Below are 26,342 nucleotides of genomic sequence, written 5' to 3'. Positions count from 1 at the left end.
CACCTCTGTGAGTTGAAAGCCAGTCTGGAACTACTGAGTGAGCTTCAGGTCAGCTCACTGAGACTCTGCCTTGGAAAATAGTAACAGTCATAAATATCCACACAGTACATGCACCTGCAGACACCTACACCTCTACGACTGTTTACACATATGGCACCAGCACTGCCTGACTTTTCCAAATACTGGGCTCTAAGTTGCTCCATCTCTAAGATCTGGTGGACACTGCCCACTTTTGCAGAAGTGATGAGCAAACATACAAGCCAGTGCTCTGTGGCTCTAATGTGTCACATGCATGTTAGGTGTCATCGTTATCATGGTCCTGCTTGGCTGAAAACATGTCACCGTCTCTGGCAAGCTCTCCAAGATTTCCAGTTTTTTTATTCTTCCAAGTGACAATTAAGACGCTTAATTCGGCCTCCTGGGACAACCAGGAGGCGGCACTGTGTGGACACACAGAAGTCAACAGTGACGTGCACATGAGTTTAATTGGTGCGGTTAATTTAGAGACACCCGACTAATCAGGACCTTTGGATGCAGACAGGGAAAACCCACTTCCCACTGGCTCATGTAAAACAAGGGCCTTGCCTAGTCTAACCCTGGACAGTGGCTCCCTGTCTGTTTTATTGTGTTGATGCCATTTCATTCACTGTCATAGATTCGACTCATTTAGAGGTGCAAGGACTGTAATAACACATTCTGTAGAGCTCCCAAACCCGAGAAGATAGTGTAGGGTAGAACACTGGCTGTGGTGGTATGATTCAGGTGTCCCCCATAAACTTAGGTGTTCTGAATGCCAGGTTCCCAGCTGATGGAGATTTGGGAATCAACGCCTCCTGGAGGCAGTGTGTTGTTGGCGGCAGGCTTATGGGTGTTGTAGCCCATGGCCGCTTACCAGTGTTCGGCACATTCTCCTGTTGCTATTGTCCACCTGATGTTGGTCAGGGGGTGATGTCTACCCTCTGTTCATGTCGTCATTTCCCCCTGCCATCATGGAGCTTCCCCTCATGCCTATAAGCCAAAATAAACCTCTTTTACCCACAAGCTGCTCTTGGTTGGGTGATTTCTACCAGTAATGCAAACCTGACTGCAACATTGGCCTGGACTAGTCCCCACCTATTAACCTGTCACTAAGACCAGGGAGTTCACTTAAGAAATTGTCAGATTCTTCTGGAATGGATGTATGAAGTAGAGGCAAGAGCCAGGTGTGGTGGTGCACACCTTTAATCCCAGAACTCGGGAGGCAGAGGTAGGAAGATTGCCGTGAGGTTGAGGCCACCAGGAGACTACATAGTGAATTCCAGGTTAGCCTAGGCCAGAGAGACCCTACCTGGGGGGTGGGGGGGGGGGAAGCAGTGGTCCTCTAAGAGGAGAAAGATGCCCTGATAAGGCAACTGACAGAAATCGCACCTATGCGCCCCACCCCTGAAATGAACCACGAGAGAGGCAAAAGTTCAAATGTGGAAACTTCATTCATTGTTCCCAAACCGTGAAGAAATAGAAACTGCAGCCTTTCAGAGTTTGAGAACTCAGACATAGCACTGGCCTGTGTATATCATGGGCTTCTGGTCACAGTCTGAATAAGAAGCTGGATTTTCTCCTGGCAAAAGTCACCAAGACATGGCCTCTGTATAACTTCTGCATGCAGCTTGTGTCAACTAAACAGAATTAGATCATCCTAAGGGTTCCCCATAAAAACTCAGTCTGAACCAGGCATAGCAGTGCATGCCTGGGATTCCAGCATTCAGGAGGGATGAGGCGAATGGGCCTTGAGCTTCTGGCCACTCTAGGCTGTATGTAGGGAGGCCCTACCTCATGTAAAGTAAAATGGATAAAATAAAATAAAATCACAGCCAAAGGAGGAAGGACTCAATGTGAACTGTGTGACTGTGGAGGACGGGGCAAGTTCCCCAGGACCCTTCAAGGATGGTCTGAAGTTCTTGATCACTGTCAACAAGGCAGACCCAGTCCATCTATCTTTCCCCTGTCCCTCCCGTTCTGAAACCGATCTCTACGAGTATCACAGTTTCACTGTACTCTGGCAAAAGCTAGGAGACTAAATGGACGAACCAGACACATAGATCACAAGCAAGTCCAACCATCCCTAAGGACTCTTTCTTCTCTGTCACATGTCTGCAGGATCTCAGTCACTCCAATGTGTCAAGAACAGCTGGCAAAACCTCAAGTTCAAGTGCTCCTGTGAGGATCCCACGGGCGTCTGCTTCAATGCACCAGACAGACTGCAAATCGCCCTACATACTCCTAAGGGCACACCTGCAGTTTTACTGGGGAGGAGCTTTTCTTGCATTCTCTGTGTGGTTTGATGGTTAAGGTTCCAAGCACTCTGGGGACACTGGGACAAATATTATTATAAACATAATTTTTTTTTCCAGTGCTGAGAAGTGAACTCAGGGCCCTACGCTTGCCAGGCAAGTGTCCTTCTGAGCTAAATTCTCTGCCCCAACGTAAGAAACTCTCACAGAATACCCAGTGTCACCAGGTACTGTGAAAGTCTCAGCCTACACGGTATCTTTAAATTCTCATCAAATCCAATACAGTGAATATTCCCATTTACTCAGCTGGGCAGAAAGGGAAGGCTCAAACAAACCAGTGAGCTGTTCAAGATGGTGGGCAGCACCAGATGGCTCTTGGACATCCATATTCTCCTCTCTGGGTCTCTCTGCATCCACTGGAGGGAGTCGGGGGAATGGGCACTTGGTGCACCTAATACACGCCATAGTCGCTACACAGATCACCTACGTGAATTATGGGAATCTTGTCAAGACCGGTGGTGGTTCTTGCTTGCGCGTGTGTAATACGCTTATGGCATGTGGTGTGCGTACCCTGCAGCACCACGTGTGCTTGCCTATGGTGACCAGGGCACAAACTGGCCGTCCTGCTCCATCACTCCTCTGCCTGCTCCTGTTTTGAGCCACAGTCTCTTACTGATCTTGAAGCTTGCCCTCCCCTATGGGACTGGAGTTACCGGTGTGCAGGGCCACATCCTGCTGTTGATGTAGTTTCTGGAGATTCAAACTCAGGAGGTCTCAGGCCTTCACGCTTGCGCGGGAAGCACAGTCTTCTCTCTCCACTGTGTTCGTTTGTAATGTAGTAGCTCAAAGCCACCCAGCAATTGGGTAGCTGAGCTGGGACTGAAAGCTGAGGCCGTCTACCCTCTGCCTGCCTGCTGGCATTCGCCAGAGCTCGTTGGAGAGCTGGTGAGATGCAGACACCGGGGAGAGAGATGGAGGGCTTTCTTCTGGAGGCTTACATGGGGGCAGCGAGAGTAATCAGCCTTGGTATACAAGGCTTTTATAAATAACCTAAGAGCCTGGGGTGGGTGAGGGGGTGGGCGTGTGTGTGAGCGTGCACAATTGCATGTGTGCACACACACACCCCTCTACCATGTGAAACCCTAGGTCATGCCTTCTGGCAAACAAGAGACCATAAGGCAGATAAACGTAACCTTGTGGGTGCTTTTTAAGACCATTTCTCAAACTGTCACGTGAACAGAATATACTCAGAAACTTCTTTGTTAAGTCTCTTAACAATCCTATAAAAATTTTTTCTAGACTTCCATCCAAGCACAGTTACACAGAACTTCAAGGAGAGTGGCTTTTCCCATTGTCCTTTAAGTCTGAGCCCTTTAATAAACACGTGCTCAGTGGAGCAGTATATGGTCCAAGGTGATTTAATCTTTATATTTCACAATCTCCTAGCAGGTACAATTTAAGAGGCTAGAATAACATTTAAAGAAACATTCTTATTGATGAATTCAAAATGGCATAAAATTAAATCTACATTCATAAGAATTCCCATCATGCAAAAATCTTCATTGTTCAGGGGTGGGTTCATGCTCACCGCTTTTCAGTGATGAATTTGATGATTTCCCCTCCCTTTCTCTATCCAGTCTTTAAACATTCTAAGGTGAACTGTGTAAAACAGTCATGTGGAGGAGGGGGAAAGGAGGCAAAATTAAGGATCTTAATTACTTAAATGAAAGAAAGCAGCATTCATACTCATCTCTATCTGTGTTTTGTGACTGCAAACGGCCTCTTAAGTGTTACGCCAGGGCTCTCCCTCAGCCACAGCCTACAAAACACTCAAGAACATCTAAATATCTAGAATGGAAAAAATGTTCACAAACGTTTGTGTCATTTTGGGCCACAGATGAGGGGAGTCCGGGTTTCTGACCTAGGCTCTCTGACCCTGACCAAGATGATGAGGCCCTGGCCTTACACATCCATCTACAAAACGAGGGTGTACAAGATCAGGTTCGGGGGCTGGCTGGAGGTGATCGCTGGGATAAGAGCTTGTAGAGCAAGCAGTGTGGACAGGAGCTCGCTTCCCAGAACCCAGGTAAATAAATGCTGGGTGGGCGTGGTGTGCGGCCTGCAATCCCAGCACTCAAGAGGCAGAGGCAGGGCATGGTGTGGGAGGAGCTAGCTCTGGATCCACCTGAAAGATCCTGCCTGAGTAAATACAGAACTCATGAAGCAGCACACAATGTCATTAACAGGCAAACACATCACACGCAGCCACACACCCACACGTACCACACCTATGCAACGGCAACTTCTGCTCTCACAGGCAAACATATCACACATACCCACAAGTACCACACATACACGTGCAAAAAAAAAAAGGGGGGGGGATATGTTTAGCTAAACACAGCCGCACACCGTGATCCCACTTGTACAAAACGTGAACAGCAATGAGGCCACCACTCGGCTGCCTCTCGCCTCCTGTGCTGGTGGGAAGACAGACGTTTGCTCCTGCCACAGTGAAACTCCCCCTCCAAAGCCACAAGCCAGGGGTTCCCTCAGCTGCTTCTGGGAAGGTGTTTGATCCCAGCGATGAGCAGGTAAGTGCTGCAACCAAATTTTCATGAGGACAGTTACCAGAGACAGGGCCCTAAAGAACAGCTGAAATTCAGGTCAGGCAAGAACCACAGAATCCCATGGCAGGCTGCAGCCACTGGAGAAACTGTGACAATCAGAATGAACCAAAGGATTTTTAAAGTTTTAACTACGTGAGCAAGTTTCAAAGCACGCAAAAGCTGGGTGGTGGGAGGCGCCAAAGCACACTCCTGTTACTTTACCCAAGTGTAAGCAAAACAGCCAGCCAATTTCATCATTGTTGTTACATAAAATCCTGTACGGGGCAGAACAATAAGACAAATGATGTGTGTTTATTTGGGGGGGGGGCGTTCCCCCTTCCACATAAAGTCTGTAAGAGGCCAAAAGAGGACAGAAGGCAATTAGGACTTGAGGGCTGTTATAGAGGTTTCCCTGACCTGCTTCTGTTATTACTGAATTTTTTAAATGGGTGTGCCTAGGGGCAAGAATCAGGAGGTTTATGCATAGGTGAATGCCATCCTTTGAAAGTGGACAAAAGAGGCAGCTTGTGGAACAGATGAAAGGAGTCAGAGAGCCTAGGGCTGAGCTCTGACCGAATGGGGAAGAGAGAGGCAAGGTAGTGTTTCTGTCAGCCTAATCAAAACCTGGCATCCTGGGCCTTTAAGAAGAGCAGCAGGAGTGACTGAAGACTGAAGCCAGGCAGGGATGCAGTGATGCATCATGCTTATGTCATCAAGGAAAGACGTGGGCAACACTGGCACAGAGAAGGGAGATCATGAGGAAGAAAGAGGTTTCAGGGCTGGAGAGATGGCTTAGTGGTTAGGTTGCTTGCCAGCAAAGCCAAAGGACCCAGGTTTGATTCCTCAGTACCTATGTAAAGCCAGATGCACAAGGTAACATGTGTCTGGAGTTCGTTTACAGTTGCTAAAGGCTGTAGCACACCCATTCTCCCTGCCTATTTCTCTTTCTCTCTCAAATAAATAAATAAATAAAATATTTTAAGACAGTAAATAAGCAAGTTAGTTAGTTTCGGAGAATGCTCCTTGGAGCAGTTTTGGAATTGTTCACCGTGAATATGCCCACCAAAAGGCCCGTTCAGAAATTAGGTGTGGAGCCCCCAGAGCACATCAAGCATCTGTGAGGTGCCAGGGATGGGGCTGTATGCTTACATTCACAGCTCGGCCATCTTCACCAAGAACCTGGGACATGTGTCTCTTCACCCCACTAAACTCACAATTATGACTGCCACCTAAAGTCCAAGGGCTGGTGTTCAGGAGGGAGGGAGGCATGTGTAGGTGAGCGGCGCTATGTTGGGTGTCCCTCCTATGGCTTTCTCTGCTTGTCTGCAGCGTGTGCAGTCTTCTGGAGTAAGGGGGACTGCTTTCCTGTGAGCCTGCGCCTTCTCAAGGAGGCAGTCCTCCTAGTCAGAAGAAATGGCGGAGTCTGAGAGCCGGGCGTGGTGGCACGCGCCTTTAATCCCAGCACTTGGGAGGCAGAGGTAGGTGTACTGCTGTGAGTTCAAGGCCACCCTGAGCATGCATAGTGAGTTCCAGGTCAGCTTGGACTAGAGTGAGACCCTACCTCGGAAAAGGAAGGAAGGAAGGAAGGAAGGAAGGAAGGAAGGAAGGAAGGAAGGAAGGAAGGAAGGAAATGGAGGAGTCTGAGATGAGGACATGAGCAGAAAGACTTTTGGGTTGATGGGTAAATCCAATGGGACCTCGGCGTTTCCAGCCTCATACCCCATTCTAAGAGCTACCTCTTCTCCATAGTGAGTTCCAGGCTAGCCTGGGCTATGCAAAAAGACCCTGTTTCAAAACAAAACAAAATGCCCCTAAATAGATAAGAAGTTTTAGGTGGAAATTCAGTCCCTTTAGTCCTATCTAAGATTCAAGTTTGTATACTATTACAACCGCAAGCCCCAGCTAGGAATATATCCACTGTACTTCAGGTTTTAGTGGTGGAGATCAGCGGACCTTCACAAGCACCCCAGGAGTCAAGCTTTATGGCTGATGTTATTTATTTATTTTTTAAGGTTTTGGTTTTTCAAGGTAGGGTCTCACTCTAGCCAAGGCTGACCTGGAATTCACTAGGTAGTCTCAGGGCTGGCCTCAAACTCACGGCGATCTTCCTGCCTCTGTCTCCCAAGTGCTAGGACTAAAGGCGTGCACCGCCGCGCCTGGCTGTGGCTGTGATTTAGATGTGGCTGTCTAAGTGCTGGAAGCTTGGTCCATAATGTGGTGCTGTGAAGAGGTACTGGAGCCTTCCAGCAAGGTGGTTATGTCACTAGGGACACGGTCCTTGGAGAGAATAATGTAGGTCCTGGGAGAGTTCTCATGAGAGCACTGTGGCAATGTGCTATATGTCATTTGTCATGAGGCTTTCCCCATCTTGGACTTTTGGCTGAATAAGCTGCTTTTCATTACGTTATCCTGCTTCAGTCATTTTGTTATCACAACAGGAAATAGACTTATAAGACAGGGTTTCTTCCGGTGCTGTCCGAACCAGAGATGTTGGAGAATGGGCTTGTGTCCTCTCCTGGGACTCACAGAGGACACGGACGGCTGATGAGGACACGGTCTCCGGGGAACCAGAAGTTAACCGCAAGATGCACCTTGACCTATTACTTTCAGGCAAGTTGCTCCAAATGGGTCACAGCTAGTATGTACCAGGGAAAACTATCCCTGATGTCCACTCCTTAGATTACGGGTAAGAAAAATGAAGCTCCAGGAATGCCGCACGGCCTGGCTTAGCTTGCAAAGTTCACCACGTTGGTAGGGTTGGGACCAGACTCTGGAGGTTACGGTCTTTAAATCCAGTGTTGGCTATGAGCGCCTCACCATGAATCTCTCACAGTACGAAATGCAAAGGGTGTTCTCTCGCTTACCTACTAAAAATGTGGGACGCAGTTTGGGGAGCAGGTGAGGGTTTGTGGGGAGCGGGTAGGCAAAGCCTGTGCGTGAAGCCTACTTAGAACACGGGAAATCACATTGCCCAGAGCAGCCGTCTAACAATCATAGCTCACTTCATGCATGGTTTGCCAATGGCATGTGCATCCGTGCACACACTGGAACATGCATTTGACAGCAAAAGAGCCGGTTTCCTTCCCTCCCGTTTGCTTTTGGGCTTGTGGCAGCTTAATCCCACTCTGCCCTGAAAATGCCTCTAAAGATCTCTTTCCATTTCATTAGCCTATCCTGGGGTGTCAGCAGCGAGTGGAAATGGGAATCTGTTGGGCATGGGATGGTGTGCATTTTCCTCCCACTACTGCACACAAGGGATACCGTTTGATAATAATCAGTGGTTCCATGCTGGAGTGATTGAGAAAAGGAAGGGAGAGAAGGCCACAGGAGGCAGGGTCATGTTCATTGGGAAGATTTGGGAAAAAGAGTTCTGGGAGGCATGAAGGCAGCTAGCTTCTTAGATAAGGTGACTAGGGAAAGTCTGACCACAATTGAGTGGAGAAGTTGAGAGGAATTTCCTGGGCCACCCTTGGGTACCTCAGCTCAGCCCAGCCCAGCCCATCAGGGGTTGCCCATCAGAGGAAGACCAGAGATTGATGAATGCCAACCCAAGTGCTCAGCTGGATGGAATTGCAAACGCGGTACCCCTCTCTCTGAACAACACTAGGTGTTCAGGGGTCTACTTAATCGAAGAAAAGCAAAGGGGCAGAACAGTGACAGCTCAGATCAACCTCAGTGTTCTAACTTACAGCAGAAGGCAAGTAACCAATGGGGGAGATGCCTTCATCCTCCTGGGTGATGTCACCAGAGTCCACATGAAGAGTGAGAAGCGGGTTTAATTAGGAACTACTAACTCATGAAAACAATTCATGCCAGGGTGACATTTAAGTGAAGTAACCTAAGTTTGGAGTGTAGAGGAGGGGGGTTGCAGTGGAGGAAGTTTGGGAGAGGGGAAATCAAAAGAAAGATCTTAATCTTTTTCATTATGAAAAATGCCATTAAGCTAATAAAATGAAGAAAATAGAAAACAGAGATACACAGATACATGGCCATCGGGGACACCTGTCAGCTGGTCAATCCTATATGGCTCTGAATAAGCCACACTTGTGTTTGGATCTTCCTCCAGCCCCTTTAAACACAGACTGTCCCCTCGTGAGGCTCTCCGCTTGCTTTCTAGTAGACAAGAACTGAAGGGCTCTCTTGTCTACTGAAGCTGCCAGAATGCAAAAACGGTCTCTCGCAGCCTGAACGGCATTTGGAATAAAAACCGTGAATTGATGAAGTGACCAATTATGTGAAGTACCCCTGCCTGGTGTGATTCAAACCACATCGTACCCCATTATCCTCGAGCTGAGCAGTGGTTCACCCGTGCATCCGGCCTGTGATTCTGAACCCCATCTACGGTGCCACACTTGACATCCAAGGAGGACCTCAAGTACTTCTAGTTAATTCTCACAATTGGTTTTATGCTGGAAAATACAAATGCACTACTTCTCTGCTCGGCCACTTGCAAAGCAAGCAATGAGCAGACAACATAAGCTGGTTCCCTATTAGAACGATTGTGTCATTGTTTTCAACGTCATTTCAGGATCTCACTTCCTCTTAGGACATCAAATTACACAGAGCTCTTTCTGGAGTTGCAGTTTTTCACATTTACGATGGTGGGCAAACCACATGTTTTCAATAGAAGCTGTTCAGGTGTGGTGGTTCACATCTACAGGAGGATTAGCTCAAAGCCAGCCTGGGGACCGTGAGTCCATCTCAATATTTTTTTTAAAAAAAAGAAAGTTCTTTGAATTTTGATTGGCTCCCAGTGGAGCCATACAAAGTTCCTTCCTTGTGTGCTGGACTGTGGGAACAGGCTGTGGCCCCCATCAGCCTCATGATCGCAAGGACAAACAGCCCACACTTTACAGTGACTTGCATCGCTAAGAACAATGTGTACTAAGTGAGGACCGACAGTATTTTCCGCTTACGATGATTTATTGGATGTAACACCTTTCTACGTTAAGGAGAACCTGCATTCCTCGCAACACATGTTGGAACATGTGACATCATCAGCCAGACCTTTGTCACATCCCTTCGCCAAGTCCCCATTGCTTTGTTCTCTGAGATGTCATGTCATGTGCTCCTATGGCTACCCTCTCTACCAATGCCATTTTTGCAAACTACACACTTACACACACACCCACCATGTGTTTCAAGGTCCATTAAAGTGTCAGTTTTCCCAGGTAGCGACAGGCCCTCTGTGCCCATCCTCCTGACCCCCCCCCCCCAAAAAAAGTGCTTCCCAATGTGGTCCAACTGCCTACCTTCCAAACCTGCCTCCTGTACGTCATCACCAGTGCTAACTCTCTTTGGGACTGGTGTCCTAGTCATCTTCTCAGGGTGACTGGACACCCTGAACAATGTTGTTTCCTGGTCTGAGTATCTAAAATCTAGTTCCTTCTGCTAAAAAACAAAATGTGTGAGAGTGTAAGGCTGAGAAGGTAGGCATAAATCAGGTATATTTCCTTCTGCATGACTCTATCCTAAGCCCTTCATTGGCAAAGCTGGGCAGCTCTCTTAATATCCATCCCCACATCTTTTTCTTTTAACTTTCTTTCTGAGACAGGGTCTCATGTATCTCAGGCTGGCTTCAAACTTGCTATGTAGCTGAGGAGGACCTTGAACTTCTGAACCACCTGCCTCCACCTCTGGAGGACTTGGGGTGACAGTTATTGCCACACTGTCCCTCTTATGCAGTGCTGGGGATCAAACTCAGGAGTTCATGCTTGGTAGGCAGGCACACTGGACCACATCCCAAGCCCCCCCCCCCATATCGTTTTGTGTAGAGTTGCCTATGGACATTAGCAATTTCTAGATGCCTCAGTAATTCTCATCAAAGGAATATAAAAATATTAATTAAGAGGATACCTATAAAGTTCAAAAACTATCATAGCAAAAGGGTATCAAGAGCTCTAGATGGGTAAGGAAAAATAATGAAACATCATAGAAAAAATTAACATGAGCAAGTCCAAACCTACACTCCCAAAATTAAACATGAGCTTCCTAATTTTCTAATGTACCAAAAAGGTTATACTTAAATGCATATAAGTATCTGAACCTTTTACTAGTTTAATGCTAGTATACAAGAGGAACCAGGCAATTTTTAAATCAGGAAGAGAAAAAAGATATGCATATCCATGAAACAAGGCCCCACTATAGTCATCTGATGTCAGAACCATCAGTAACACTTTCTTGAGGTTTCTGTACCAGAGAAACAAACATGAAAAAACCTGATATGCAGAGAAAATCTTACCTAATGTGGAGCCAAACAGATAAAAACTGTTTGGAATAAAAAAGCTCTAAGTAAACAAAATTCCAATTATAGAAGTAATCTAGACATGAATCATATTCATGTTACTGTTGCAGTTCTAGAAGGATAACGGACATACACCCAAGAAAAGTCACCCAAGAGAAGCCTAAAGGGTGGCCATCACTGGATTCCACTCACACAACTTAAATGGCAAAGAGAATATATATATTCTTTTATAAGTTATCTATTAAGTTTCAGGAATGGAGGCAGTTCCATTTTCTTGGACATTAAGAATGTCTATGATGGTATTAAAATTAGGATTAGGGGTTGGAGGTTTAGCTCAGTGGATGCAAGCGCAAGGCCCTGGGTTCGGTCCTCAGCACCAAAAAAAAAAAAAAAAGAAAAAATCATAAAATTAGGATTAATTAACCAAACTTGCCTAGATTTCACCCGTACATGACCCCCTTCTAAAAACAGCAAGTGAGCCTGAAGTTCTTGATTTTATGGACTATTAGAACAACACGCAACCCCGCAGCCCACCATACAGCGACCACTACCTGAGTGACACCAGAAACGTGGTGGCAAGTTCCTCCCATCTTAACCACCGAGTACTCCACTCTTCCTCTGCGGCCTCCACAAGCACTTTGACAGCTCAACGTCTCCAAGCCGACAAAAAGGCATCCTACAACTCGTCACAGGTCAACATGGTTCTAATGCCCATGCCACAAACCTGTCCATCTGGTTTTGGCAGCTGTGCCTCCCTGAGTCCTGGTTAATCGACTGGACTCCAAGAATCAGATCAAACCACAGCCAAGCTTCCGAACACACAGGGATGTCAGAGGGGCAGACAGGAACAAGAGCATCTCCATGATGGTGAATGTCAAGAACACCAAGGCCATCCTCCATCATCCCTGGTCTTAGCGCATTAGAGGGTTTGCTTTAAGCAGCCATGGGTCTGCTATGGTCACATCCAAGTGTCACACCCTTCGGATTCCATCCAAGCGACACAAACACTTCTGGACTACGGCCAGTGGCAATGAGCTACGGCAGCAGTCTGAGATGGAAGCCTGGTTGCAAACTCACCAGCATAGCCACCGAGAGGCTTGAACAAAAGAAATACAGAGATGCAGGCCTTCAGACCCTGCCCAGGACTGTCACGCTTCTCCAGAACTATCCAGAACGGCCCCTGCTCAGCAGCAGCGAACTCTCCCAGCCGGCACCACACTCAGAGAAGGGAAGGAGAGGGGGTGTGGGGGGACTAAAGGAGGCACTCCCGGACACCTACCTTGCAGAAGGGCTCCATTCCTCTTGAAGAAGGTACTGCCTGGCCAGATGGGTGGACCTGATGTGCTGGAAGAGAAGACAAACGCTCATGAGGCTCGAAGCTCAGTTCCCCTCACTTGCCCAACACAGCCCCTTCAGAGAACTGCATTCGGGCAGGCTTCAAAACATTTCCCCAGGCAGCTTGTGGAAACAAAGATTTAAAAACCACTAGGCTTATCTCCTTAAAAACAGGCATCCTTACTTCCCATGACAGAGTCACCCTGTGTGACTATTCTGGCCACCATCTTGGCCATACCACACCTGGACATTGAGATGACCCGCAGGTAGACAGCAAATGCAAGTGGTGTGATGACATCACCAAGAACACCAAAATGCCTGCTAACCTAGTTGTGAGCTCATCAAATTATATGGCAGGCAAGGCCTACCTGGGTCTGAAGACCAACCAAGACTCCTGACACGCCCTACTGCTACTTGTCCATTCACATGCAAACCTGCCTGCCTGGCCATCCTTACCTCCAAATGCTCTCTATGTAGATAGATATGACCTTGACTGACTCCCTCCCTCCCCCTAGTCTCTTGTTTTGCATCCTGCTTTCAGTTTCTTGGCTTAAAACGCTGCTCTCTGCATGCTATAAAATACCCAGCAACTAAACTACACCCACGGCCGAGTAACGGGAGAGGGCAGAAAATAAGCAAGATCAATATATCATAAAGACACTGCATTTACAGACAAGCATCTGCACTGTGTTAACACAGCCTGTGGAAAACTTTATAGCCACCTAGTCTTGGTAAAAATATCCTAGAATGGAAAGTAGGTTATTTTCCATCAAGGATTGGCTTAAAATTCATGTTAGAAAGCACTTGGTTCAAAAAAACTTTAGCATAGCGAGCCCAACGGGCAGTTTAAATTACTTTTGCCAAAACAATATATGGTAAATGATGTTGGTTAGTGCATTATCAATCAAATTAAACATTTAAAAATTAAAAATTGTTCAGAGAAATGTATCTGTAAGCCCAGCAGGCGTGCATGCGCGCACGCACAACCCTCCCTGAATGAACACAATGGATGCTTCAGCAGTCAGCGGGGCTCTGGTTGTTAAGGATAGCAACACTGGTAACAAGGAGGAGAGATGTCAATGGCATTCTGCTGCCAGAATTTCATTATCAGAGGTACAAATAGTGTCGTAGGTACAGGGACACGGGACATGATTGAGGAGGAGTTAAGAAGGAAAGGGAGAAAAACACAAAGCTGTAACAGAAATGCTATGAAATAGCAAGATAATGTCAAATGAGCTAGAAAACACACAGGCACTTCTTGTCTTACTGTGGTTCACTTTATTATCCTTTGCAGACATTTCAAGGAGGGGGTGGGTGAAATATGAATAAAGGTTTCTAGAAAGTCTATACTGGCATCATTTTTTTCCCCAACAGTTCAGATGATCATTATGGTGTTTTTTTTGTTTTTTTTTTTTTTTTTAAGCAATAAAGTAGTTTTAAATTAAAGTCTGGCCAGGTGTGGTGGTGCACAGCTTTAATCCCAGCACTCGGGAGGTAGAGGTAGGATTACCGCTATGAGTTCAAAGCCAGCCTGGGACTACACAATAAGTTCTAGGCCAGCCTGTATAGAATGTCACCCGGGGGGGGGGGGGAGGAAGATTTATACTATATTGTTGTAAGTTTTATGTGTATTAGTAAACCATTAAAATCTGTGCACCATACTTTAGTGCAACATTTGCTTCGTCGTGGCGGTTTGAAAGTTAACCTGCAAGTCGCTGAGGAGGACAATGCCCTGTGACCTTTCTTATTTTATTTTTATTTATTTGAGAGCAACAGACAGAGAGAGAAAGAGGCAGAGAGAGAGAGAGAGAGAGAGAGAGAGAGAGAATGGGCGGGCCAGGGCCTCCAGGCACTGCCAACAAACTCCAGACGCATGTGCCCCTTTGTGCATCTGGCTAAAGTGGGTCCTGGGAAATTGAGCCTTGAACTGGGGTCCTTAGGCTTCATAGGCAAGCGCTTAACCACTAAGCCATCTCTCCAGCCCCCCTGTGATCTTTAATGCTAACACACTTTTCTGTTTTATTCCATTTGGGATCCACTATGCCCAAAGCGAGTGGGAAACAATGCTGTGCCTGCAGCCCAGCTCCTCAGCCCTGGCAGGTGTGGCCTCTGAGTGATGGAGCCGCCCGGGGCGTAGGGCCGTAGGGAAAGGGCAGCAGACCAACTTCTCTACCAGCTGGTCCTTGTCGTGCTCAATTTGGGGACCTTGAAGGCTTAAAGTCAAGAAGAACAATTGTTAGAATGCTCAAGACGGTCTTTTGACAACCACAGCAAGTTCGTGGGTTTTCTACCATTTGATTTTTATAACAAAGTAGGGAAGAGCAAGTTGGCTGTTGCCAACACTGAGCCGCCTGATGTATAAAGATATTTAAAAACCGAGGATCTCATTATGTAGAGGAGTTCATGCTTCCAGAGAATTCAATAATCGAGTATTACTGTAGAAGCCTGAATACCCAGCTTACTGCCATCCAGATCTCTTTATCCTGACCTTGACTTGGCTGGAAACTGAGCAGACACCAGGGACAGAGCAAACATGGGGAACTGAGGTCTCATAAACCCAGTGGTTTAGATAAGGAAAATTCTCCCGGTGACAGAAATCTCCCCACAGCACCCTCTTAACATCCTCAAGTCACTGGTCATCATTCCATGGCCCCTGGACAGTCTGTCTTCTGGCGGTGGAGGGAGCTTCGGCTGTAATGGAAGTGTCCTTCTGCCACAGCTTTTGGGCTCCTCAGCCCCATATTTTCTACGATTCTTTGAGATGGTCTCTCAAAATGACAATCCCTAAATGTTAGAGCCTTGAAGGGTTTATGAAATGCTATGGAGAACTGTGCTTGGTGTCACAAAACACTGGGGAGAAAATAAAATGTAAATTCTATCTTATGACCTCTAAGAACTTATTGGCACCCTTTCCCAGCTCCAACCTCTGATTTTATCTAACAAGACAAACGCCCGTGGAAAGGCTAATAGCCCTGGCTCCAAATGCAGGCTGGCAAGGCACAGATTTGATTTCATTCCTACAGCTGGAGACATCCCTGGCTGATTGGCCTTTAGAGTTTCAAGTTAAAAATATATCCAAATGAAATAACTTTAAAATGTGTATTAACTACAGCCCCTCGGAGAAGAAACCAGTCAAAGGGTGCAAGAGTCTGCAAACCCTCCTTTCTCTGCAAGTCAGGAGGGGAGGGTGGGGGCTGGAGAGAGAGCTCAGCAGTTAAGGTGCTTGCCTGCAAAGCCAAAGGACCCAGGTTCGATTCCCTAGGACCCACATAAAGCCAGAAGAACAAGGTGGCACATGTGTCTAGAGGATCTGGTGCTCCCCTTCTTGTTCTTTCTCTCTCTCAAATAATAAATAAAACATTTTTTAAAAAGCGGGGAGTGAGGGAGTGGTGGTGTAGGGTACTCCCTGAACCCTGTCTTGTCAATGCCAGTGACATGGGAAAACAAAATGGCCACTAACCCCTCCCCCCCCCAAACCCTAGCCAAGAGGGTTTTAATCATGATTCCCATGTTTCTAAACACTGAAACCTTTACGGAGCCCAGCTACTGACACGTCCCCGGCTTCCTCTGATTCTGGCAGTAATCTCTTTCTGAAGGTGACAGACATAAGTGCGGATGGTGAGACGTGACACTTAATGAGCAGCCCAGGGCTGGACAGGGTTTCCAGAACATTTACCCAGGTTGCCCTTCTCATCTGCCAGCCATCCTTTACTGGTCTTCCCACACTGAACTCTTAGCCATCCTTCCCCATGGAAGAAAGCAGTGGATGGCATTTTGCTAGGAATCTCTCCAAGCAAAGTCCCAGGCTAGAAAAAGCAATCAGACTAACCATATGTGAAAGACACGTGGGCTCCCATTAGCAGAAACAATACAACATGGGCACTACAAATGTCTCATTTCAATAATGTGCTAACAGAGTCCCATGACCTTCAGCATCATCAGCCAAACCAATTCCGTGACTAAGGAAGCAGGCCAACAGGTGAAGAGGGTCTTGCCAGACAGAAAGTCTGTCGCTGAACTGGCATTTGAGAACATTGATCCAGCACTGAGCCAGCAAATCCCAGGAGATGTCTGATGCCGTCCTGAACAGTGCACCCCGTGTCCGCTAGAGGCTCAACGGTGCTCGGGACTGGCAGGCCTCGCCCTCTCTGCGGCGCCACCGCACCTCTAGCTCCCACGGGATGCCGCGAACGAGCAGGTGGCGGAGCCCGGAAGTGGTTGTCGGAATCATGATCGGCATCGTCAGATGTCTGCTCTACACCCACCAGCTATAATCACCGTGAAAACTGGACAGATGATAAACCCACAGCCTGAGAAATTCTGGCAGGGTCTACAATGAGAAGCAAACGGGAAAGTAATGTTTTTCCAGAACCCAGCTCCTGACCATGAACTAAGCCTCAAGGAACAGGATGCTGCAACAGGGAAGAAACTTGAAGACAACCTAAGGGAGAGAAGCCAGAACAAATGGGCCCAGCGCCGCCAGTCCACTGCCGCGACGCCCCCGGGACGGTCCCACACGGCCAGAAATAGGAGGGGCTGGGGAGCCAGCCCAGCAGGTAAGAGCGTTTGCTGCAAGGGCATGAGGACCCGAGTTTGATCCCTAGCACCCCTGCAACGAGCCTGGCATGAACACATGTGTTGCCACCCTAGTGCTGAGGCAAAGAGACAGGAGGATCTCAGGGGCTCCTTGATCAGGAAGTCTCAACGAAAAATAAGGAATAACAGATTTAGTGAGAGACTCTCTCAGTGGAAGGGCGAGGGGGCACCTGACATCTCCTCGGGTTTCCACATGTATGAACATGGGTGTATGCATCTGCACATACATGTGCTTATAGCATCAGGGATCTCAACAGTCTGCTGATCCAATCTGAGGTGGAGTGGAGACGCAGGAGTCTGTGTAGGACACCACCAATTTATTTATTTATTTACTCACTCACTTACTTGAGAAGGAGGAAAGAAGAGAGAGAGACTACTATAAACAAACTCCAGATGCATGTGCCCCTTTATGCATCTGGTTTTATGTGGGTACTGGGAAACTGCCATCAGGCTTTACAAGCAAGTGCCTTTAACCTGTGGGCCACAGTTCTGGCTAAAGTTTTAACTTGCCGGAGTCTCAGCTGCCTGCCTGTGAATAGCAGCACACGGTTGTCTCTAGCAGGTAAAAATGAGATGTGATGTGAGTCAGTGTGAGAGATGCTCTGTAACTCCAAGAACCCCTGTGGTGGTCACTCATGGGGGGCGGGGGGCACGACACATGTGTTCCATGACATGCACGTGGAGGTCAGAGAACTGCCTCAGGTGTCAGCCCTTGTCTTGCACTGTTTGAGATGGGGTCTCTCAGGTTGTCTGCCTCTGCACAACACCAAACTAGAAGACCTGCAGAGTTCCCGACATCACTGCTGTAGGAACACTGGAATTACAGACACGTGTGCTACTTGTGTCCTGGTTTACATGGGTTATGGAGATCTAAACTCGGGTCCTCAGGATAATGCTACATGTACTTTTAACCACTGAGTCATCTTGCCGGCCCTCTGCATAGTCTTGATTCCAAGAAAATCACAGTCCAGGGAGGTAATGTGTTCAAGGCCACACAACAACATTCGAGGAACCGTTTGCAACTGGCCACCAACACTTCCTCATACACACTGGGCTCTGAACTTGGCTCTTTCCTGCCTTCCTGTGACAGAGGAGGGTATTATGTTTCTCGTACTCCTCTTGTGGGATGCACTGAGATTGTCTAAGAGCAACTGTTACTGAATCCAGAGACATGACCACCAGTTTTTAAAAACCAATGGGTCCTGCTAGAGCTGAGCTGAAAACCTCCTCCATGAAGACTTGCTGACAGAAAGCTGGAAAAAGCCACACTACATGTAGTTCACTGGGAGACAGAGAAATCGCCAGTGAAGATACTCAACAGTGGACACTGCAAGCCTTATATTTAGCCAGCCAGGCCAAGTGAGCCAATGGGTGCAATAGTGGCACATCAGTTACGAGGGAAACCAACCACCCTCTAATTTGACTGGAGGCCTGCTCTATGGGAGGAAATATATCCCTGATACTGAAAATGTACAACAGAGGTAGTCATGAGCCCTAGGGGTGTAGTGTCTGCTGGTGTCTGGCTAAATGTATACACTATGCTCACCAAACTGCTCAGTAAGCACTTTTCTTAATGTTCATACCCATATATTAATGCTACTCTCACTTTTGGTTACAGAAGCTTCTCTTTTTGGATGACAGTGACCTTAGGATGACTCAGAAGGCACCATGGTGCTGAGAAGTGACAGAGGAGTACTTAGCACTGAAATATCTCTATCACACCTTCCAAGGCTCAGGGTCCATTACGGAAGAGGTGGCGGAAAGAATTTAAGAGCCAAAGTAAGGGTAGGACTCCTAACAACATGCTACACTAGACACAAAGTAGCCTGGATATCCATGACCTCAGTGCCTGACACTACCTACATAAGACCATCATAATAGGAGGAAAAGATCATGATATCAAAATAAAAGAGAGACTGATTTAGAAGGGGTGGGGATATGATGGAGAGTGGAGTTTCAAAGGGCAAAGTGGGAGGAAGGAGGGAATTACCATGGGATATTGTTTACAATCATGGAAGCTGCCAATATAATAAATAAATACTAATGGGCTTGGTGCTGGAGAGATGGTTTAGTGGTTAAAGCACTAGCCTGTGAAGCCTAAAGACCCAGATGCACGTGCCTGGAGTTCATTTGAAGTGGCCAGAGACCTTGGTACACCTATTCTCTCTATCTGGCCCTATCTCTCATAAATTAAGTAAATAATAAATAAATAAAATGTTTTCCTTTTAAAAATTTTTTTGTTCATTTTTATTTATTTATTTAAGAGTGACAGAGAGAGAGGGGGAGAGAGAGAAAGAGGCAGATAGAGAGAATGGGTGTGCCAGGACCTCCAGCCACTGCAAACGAACTCCAGACGCATGTGCCCCCTTGTGCATCTGGCTAACGTGGGTCCTGGGGAATCAAGCCTCGAACCTTGGTCCTCATGCTTCATAGGCAAGCGCTAACTGCTAAGCCATCTCTCCAGCCCTGTTTTCTTTAAAAAAAAAAAAAAATCAGTGGGCTGGAAGAAACCACTGCACAGATGACAGCTGCTCTAAAGAAAGCTTAAAAAAAAAAAAGGCAAGTCCACATAGGATCCTGTGTGGATCACAAATGGCAAGCAACCAAGAGACAGAAGAAACCAGGTGGAGATTCATTCAGCCTGCCCAGATTTTAGAAGCTGACAAAGGGAGAGAATCACTGATGTGATCTCAGCCACCATCTGAGACCCTAGAAACTGTGATGGGGTGGCATGATTATTTCAGCGCAAAACACTGATCAGGAAGAGAGGGAATCACTTTGTAACCTAAGGCAGATGTTGACTAGAAAGACCTGACTTCCGCAGACCAGCCTGAGGGTCTACCTGCGTGTCTACCGTCACCCGCACCCTCACAGGCAGGGGCCTGCACTGACGGTAAGTGGCTCTGGGCTTGATCCATCTTGCTGTTTCCTATGGACCCATGTTTTGTGGTGGTCCCTCTGGTGGCCAATATGAACTGAAGTTAGGGGGGGCTCTGACAAAAGACCGGGGCTGTGTTAAAGTCTACAAGGCGGACTGATAAGAACCTCCGTAACTGTGGGTGTGGAATGCTGCAGACTTGGGACCATCTTGAGATAAAATAGACATTCATTGACAACATCCTTCTCAGTATTAACAGACGGACCCCCAACTTCTACCAACCCAAAAGCTGAGAATGTCATCAGAGAGCATCTGAGGCCCTGGACAGAGATTTCACTGCTCTGCTGTAACCCACCTTCCTGATGTTCCTACTGATGGCTCTGAGAAATGACCTGATTTATGACTTTCTTTTGTTCTCTTACTACAAAAAAACATCTTGGAACTGTTACCACAGTAGAATGGTATTCCTGAGCCACACCTGACTCCAGGAGAGTCTCATTCTCTGAGGAAAGAGCCGTGGCTTTGCTCAGGCATCAAAGTCGAGGGCTTAGCTTCTCCGATGAGTTGTAATAACTGCCCTTAAGCACGCCATGGTCGACACCTGAGCACATTGATTCCTCGTTGGGCACTGTCTCCCTGTGCACAGCCAAGATTTAGTAGCCACCAGCTCATGTCTTATGAGAACCAAAAATATATTGAGCTGTTGCCATATGTTTACCGGGAATAAAACTGTCTCCAGCGTGGTGCTACCTAGGCGGACCCCAGTCTTATTTCCACTCTTGATGTCCCAGTCCCTCTCTCCAACAGGCAGCAGTCAAAGCAGGTTCCAGAACTCTGCGGCTTTGTGGCATCTGCGCCAACTCTCTTGGCAAAGATCCCCTCCATTTTCCACAGTCCACTGTCCACTGTGAGCTTCCCTCTTTGCCTCAACGACCCCCATGTCTGCACTTACCTTTCCCAAGTAAGCTTCTCATCATAACCCTCACCGAAGGCCAGCAAGTACCTGACCCCCCACTTTATGCTCCCACACCTCTGCCCTGCATGGTTAAAGCCCAGAGTTGGGGGTCAGAGTCCGGGAGCCTTCAGGCCACTGCTTCCTGGACTGCTATAATCCTGTGACTTTCAGGTCACAAAGACCTTTCAACTGCTCCAGTTGACCAAGGGGTTGTGATTTGTGTCCCTTTCAAAATCCAGGTGTTGAGCTGGAGAGATGACTTAGTGGTTATAGCACTTGCCTGAGAAGCCTAAGGACCCAGGTTTGATTCCCCAGTACCCACATAAGCCAGATTCACAAGTGGCACATGTGTCTGGAGTTCATTTAGCAGATGCTGGAGGCCCTGGTGTGCCCATTCTCTGTCTCTGTCTCTCTCTCCAATAAATAAAACATCTAGATGTTGGCAATGGCACAGTATTAAGAGGTGGGGCCTCCAGGGGGGGACTCATCCATGTGAACGAGCTCACCCCTCTTGTACTTCTGCCATGGGAGGGCACGGTGTCCTCCTCTCTGGAGGACCCAACATTCAAGGCACCATGTTGGATGCAGAGACCAAGCAACAAACCTACCAGCTCCTTGACCTTGGGCTCCCCAGACTCCAGAAACAGATTTCTGGTTTGTTTGTTGGTTGGTTGGTTTTCCAAACAAATTACCCAGCTCAGATTATTCTGTTAGAGGAGCACTGCGGAAAGGAAACTTCTCTGGCCACGATTTGGCTCTGTTCCTCCCCCATTCCTCACCCTTCCAAGCCCTGTCGCGTAACAGGCTCTTCCCCAGTTATGGAAACTCTCCACTGTTTGGGGATTCTCTCTTTCAAATCCTCTCTACCTTTGGTCTCAGAACATTTGTCCAACCCAGTCTGCGGCTCCCACTCTGCTTTATGCATTCTGCTGGTGCTGGCCTGGCAGCTATGGCTCCTGGTTTTAGTCTGCTCCTCTCTTCTAGTCAATCTTTCTTTTCTTTTTTTGTAGGAGAGTTGCTGGTCTGGTGACAAGTCTAGAGTTTTCCAATTTTTCCACCCATAGCTCATCTTGCCTCCAGGCCTGGGATGTATCCCTCAGCTACCCCCCCCCCCCCGACCCAACACACAGTGTTCAAGCGCTGTGTGATGGTTAATGCCATCAAACTGACAGGATCTAGAATCATCTAGGGCAACAATCCATAGAAATGTCTGTGAGGGGTTTTCTATGTTAGGCTAAGTGAGGTGGGAAGACCCGCCGTAACTGTAGGTGGTACCGTTCCAGGGTCTGGGGTGCTGCACTGAATAAAAAGGAGAAATGGGCTGAGCACCCGCAATTCATCTCGCTCTGCTTCCTGACCATGACTGGCGTGTGGCCAGCTGTTACCTGCTCCTGCCGTCATGCCTTGCCCTCCAGGATGGGCTCTGTTCACTAGGTCACTGCTAAAATAAAGGCTGCTACTTGTCATGTGTGTTGTCACAGCAAGGGAAAAGGTAACTCATGCCCTTGGCTTGCAGAAGCATCCCTCCAATCTGTCTTCATGTGTAAACAGCATGTTCCAAGCTCTTCAATCTGTCCGCCTAAATTTCCTCTGTATTACAAGGATCCCAGTCATAATGGGTTAGTAGACCCTAATCTAGTATGACCTCCTTCTAACTAATTACACCTGGAAGGAGCTTATTTTTAAATAAGGTCATATTCTGAGGTATTAAAGGGTTAGGGTATCAACTTATAAATGGGGTTTGGAGAGGCAAGATCCAATCCAGAATGGTATCTGTGATGGTGAATCTCTATCAGTAGGAAAGGATTTAGAATCATCATGGAAACAAATCTCTAGTCACGTGTCTGAGGGATTTTCTAGATTAGACTAGTTGAGTTAGGAGGACCCACACGAAGTGAGGGATACCAGCCCAGGGGCCGGGGTCCTGGAATAAATACAGAGAGCTGGCCGAGCATCAACATTTACCTCCTTCTGCTCCAAACTGTGGACTGAATGTGAGCAGCTGTCTCAAGCTCCTGTTACCACGCCCTCCCTGCCGTGAAGGACTGGGGCTGAATAAACCCTTCTTTCCCTGAACTGACTTGTCAGGTGTTTTGTCCCAGCAACAAGAAGGTAATTAACATAGCAACTGTCACCACTCCTCACAGAGCGCATTCGCTTTCCAGACACCAACACACCCGTGCCGTTCTTTTTCTGGATCCCTAGCTCTTAACCACAGCGCACCGAACTTGGCTGGTGGCACAGGCTTGTTTGGGGAATGAAAGCTACACTTGAACTTCGCATCCTTCACAGCAGCAGAGGGGAAGAAAAGCACTAACTTCACCTCTGATGATCACCTATAGAATGCAGCAAACTTCTAGGGTTTCTAACAATGAGCCCATCTCCTAACTTAGGTTACCAATTCCTGCCAACCCTTTTTCCTAAGGTCTCTTGCACTCTTCCTGCCTTTGAATTCCTAACATCATGTCAAGGCCCCTGCATTTTGAGAGATTCCCATTAACAGTCCAGCGGTCTCCCCATCTCCAGATGCTCCCTCACAACCTTGCAGAGCACAGAGCACTCGAATTACTCTCCCAGGTCTGCAAACTCTTGTCCAATGAGTGTGGCCAAAGGGAGGACTAGGAGCACACATAGGAGCTCCGGCCCATAGCAACAAACCCTCTTGTTTTTCATATGTCCTTTACATAGTGAGGTCATGTGGTTTTGTTTGTGTTTCCCCCCACTTGAAGGCTGAGGCTGTGAAAGCAACAACACAGGAAAGGATCAGGTATCATCAGTTCTATGAACTGCTCCTCTTGCCCAACACATTCCTCCTGTCCCCAATACACCACCCGACATGGGGCTGTAGATCACACCCTGCCATATATTTTGAGGGTCCATCTAAAGCCACGCTCTTTCTTGTTTACATCCCCCTTGTTCTGCACTCTCAGCGTAACCATGGTGGTCTAAAGTCCAACTCAAATCCCAGCCCCTAAGGAACCCTCTTCTGACAATTCCCCTTCCAGCATTTTCCCCTTCCTGAATTTCTCTGGCAATTACAATCTGTCTAGTTCATTGGAGAATAAATCATACACCACAGTGCTTTCCTATTCTTGGACTTAACACAGTTCCATTCATTTTAAAATATTTTATTTATTTGAGAAAGGCTGAGAGAGAGGGAGAGAAAGGGTGTGCTAGGGCCAAGACACATGAACCACCTTGTGCATCTGGCTGGGTCCTTAGGCTTCACAGGCAAGCATCGTAACAACTGAGCCATCTCTCCAGCCCCCTCCCACTCCGTTTCCTTTAAACAGATGTGTGAGGCTCTTATCTTTCCTGAGAGCAAAAGGACATGCATGTGTGCAGAGGCTAACAGTGTCTCCCCACCTAAAGCCAGGTCAAGTTCACTGCACACATGTAATAACTGCTATAACTCTGAAGCAGTTTAGGGTTAGTAGGGGCCCTGAAAGTAACCTAAAAGTAAGAAATGTCCTTTACCCGGTGAGGAAAAGTCTGAGACTTCCTTACCTCTTTTCCCCTAAAGGAGTCCACCCATCCCACACTACATGGGAGACCAGATATGTCAAAGGAAAAGGGCTGGTCTTTCCTTACCTTTTCTCCCCTGAAGAGGTTCCCCTTCCCTAGAAACCTGAACACCCATCCAGGACATTCCCACGAGAGACCCTAATCATGCTACCCTCTCTTTTGGTTAGAGAAGCTTCTCTTTTCAGACGGAAGTGACACCACTGCTGAAGCTCAAAGCTCATCGTGGTGCTGAGAAGTGACAGCCGAGTGTTTGGCACTAAGTGAGACATCGCCATCAGAAGAGGTGGCGGAAAGAATGTAAGAGCCAAAGGAACGAGAGAAGGGCTTACAGCGCTGTCTTCCAGACCCCGATCAGAGTCACCAAGGGGGCTCCACAGTTCTGGGGTCAGCGCTTCTGCTCTGCAGGAGCTCTGCCTTCTTTCCTTTACCTAAGGCTCTATAACAACATGCTTCTAAACTTTACCCTCTATGCTCCGTGAATTTTATTCTTTGAATTTGAAAGATTAAAAACCCGGAGGCCACTGACTCAGTTAAGTTTTGCGTGATCTTGACCGTGTGGCACCCTAACTCCTGGTGTGGAGCCCAACCAGGAGCCAACAATGGCTCCATCATTTTCAGACACCCCAAATTCAAACAACAGCAACACCTCACAACTGCACAAAGGCTGCCCACAGCTCACAGTTATTTCAAACTCTAATATCATCAGTGGAACACACCTATATGATAGCACACTTTCTTCTACTATGATCATCTTTAAAACTAAAAAAAAAAACCTTTAAAAATGGAAAGAAAATTATGAATCTCCTCACTGATGGTAAGTAATGGGGAAGGTAATTTGGACTACTCTTTTCTGTGATTTCTTGATTACTTAGGAATACATAAATAACTAGATAAGCACATGTATATTTTTGATAATATGGAATGCGTGTTGGGATGTACTTGAGAAATTCTGCTTAAAGCCAGGGCTACCATGGTACAAGCATCCAGCTCAGTAGATATCTTATGCACAGATGCAAAGGTGTTTATCATTATCTGGGTGCTGCACAGCTTCTAATTTTACATATGAAAACCAAGGCACCATTCAGCATAAAACACATTATTTGCATGATGTATTTGCATTTGTAAAACACCCACATTTACTTTTACTGCTTAATAGGCCCCCATTTAAATGGGCCACTCTATATAATGGAGTACACTGGTTCCCAACTCAATGGTGTTGATAAGAAAACTCCTCCTTTTAGATGCAAATGAGTCGACTAATCACAACTGAAATGCTGGAGCTGAGGGAGGCTCAGCAGCTGTTCCTGGAGCTCCAAGTCTGGGGCCAGTTTGGTTCTACCTTCAGCTCTGGAGTGCCCTGGGGTTTCCCCAGCAGAAGTGTGCCCCAGGCCTAGGGATAAACCCAGCTTTTCCAAAGGAAAGAGAAGAGAAGGGGGGGCTCTGATATGTGGGCCACCTGTGCCAGTGCAGTGGGACTCCTCCATGTTAACACACCAGAGAAAAGCAGCACCTTTGTAAACACAGAGACAAGGCAAGGTGTGCACAGGAAAAGATGAGGAAGGCCGAAGACATTAATATGACTTCTGCCATCAGGTAGCTCAAAGTTCTTCCCCTGAAATGTCTCAGCCGCTGTGGAAAGAGTATGGTGGCTCCATAAATAAATAAATCACATAATACACATGCATGAACACATACAATAAGTGACAAGACTATGATCCAGTTGCTACACTTCTGTATATGTCCCTGCAATGAAATCAGGGACTGGAGATACCGGCAGGCAAGCAGCCTTATTCTCAACAGCCCAGAGGAGGGAGCGAACCATGAATAGAAAAGCGAAATGTGCTACATTCATCTATCAGGGAATGTTCTTCAGCCTTACAAAGAAAGAAGATTCTGACGCACAGATAAGCCCTGAGGAAAGTGTGCTAAGTGC

The 26,342-nt window shown here is 47.2% G+C and overlaps 1 protein-coding gene across 4 annotated transcripts in view; it reads right to left on the bottom strand.

Moving 5' to 3' along the window:
* The window catches only part of Foxn3 (forkhead box N3), a 336,005-nt gene that overhangs the window by 107,132 nt on the left and 202,531 nt on the right, over positions 1 to 26,342 (bottom strand). For all 4 annotated transcript variants that reach the window (XM_004649345.2, XM_045153943.1, XM_004649346.3 and 1 more), the window contains exon 4: positions 12,400 to 12,464. In XM_004649345.2, the coding sequence (XP_004649402.1) occupies positions 12,400 to 12,464 (65 nt within the window). The remainder of the gene's footprint in view (positions 1 to 12,399; positions 12,465 to 26,342) is intronic.

This window comes from Jaculus jaculus, chromosome 7 (assembly GCF_020740685.1).
Source record: "Jaculus jaculus isolate mJacJac1 chromosome 7, mJacJac1.mat.Y.cur, whole genome shotgun sequence".
Taxonomy (NCBI): Eukaryota; Metazoa; Chordata; class Mammalia; order Rodentia; family Dipodidae; genus Jaculus; species Jaculus jaculus.
Note: the sequence above shows the minus strand (reverse complement) of the source record. Positions and strands in the feature narration are given on the sequence as shown.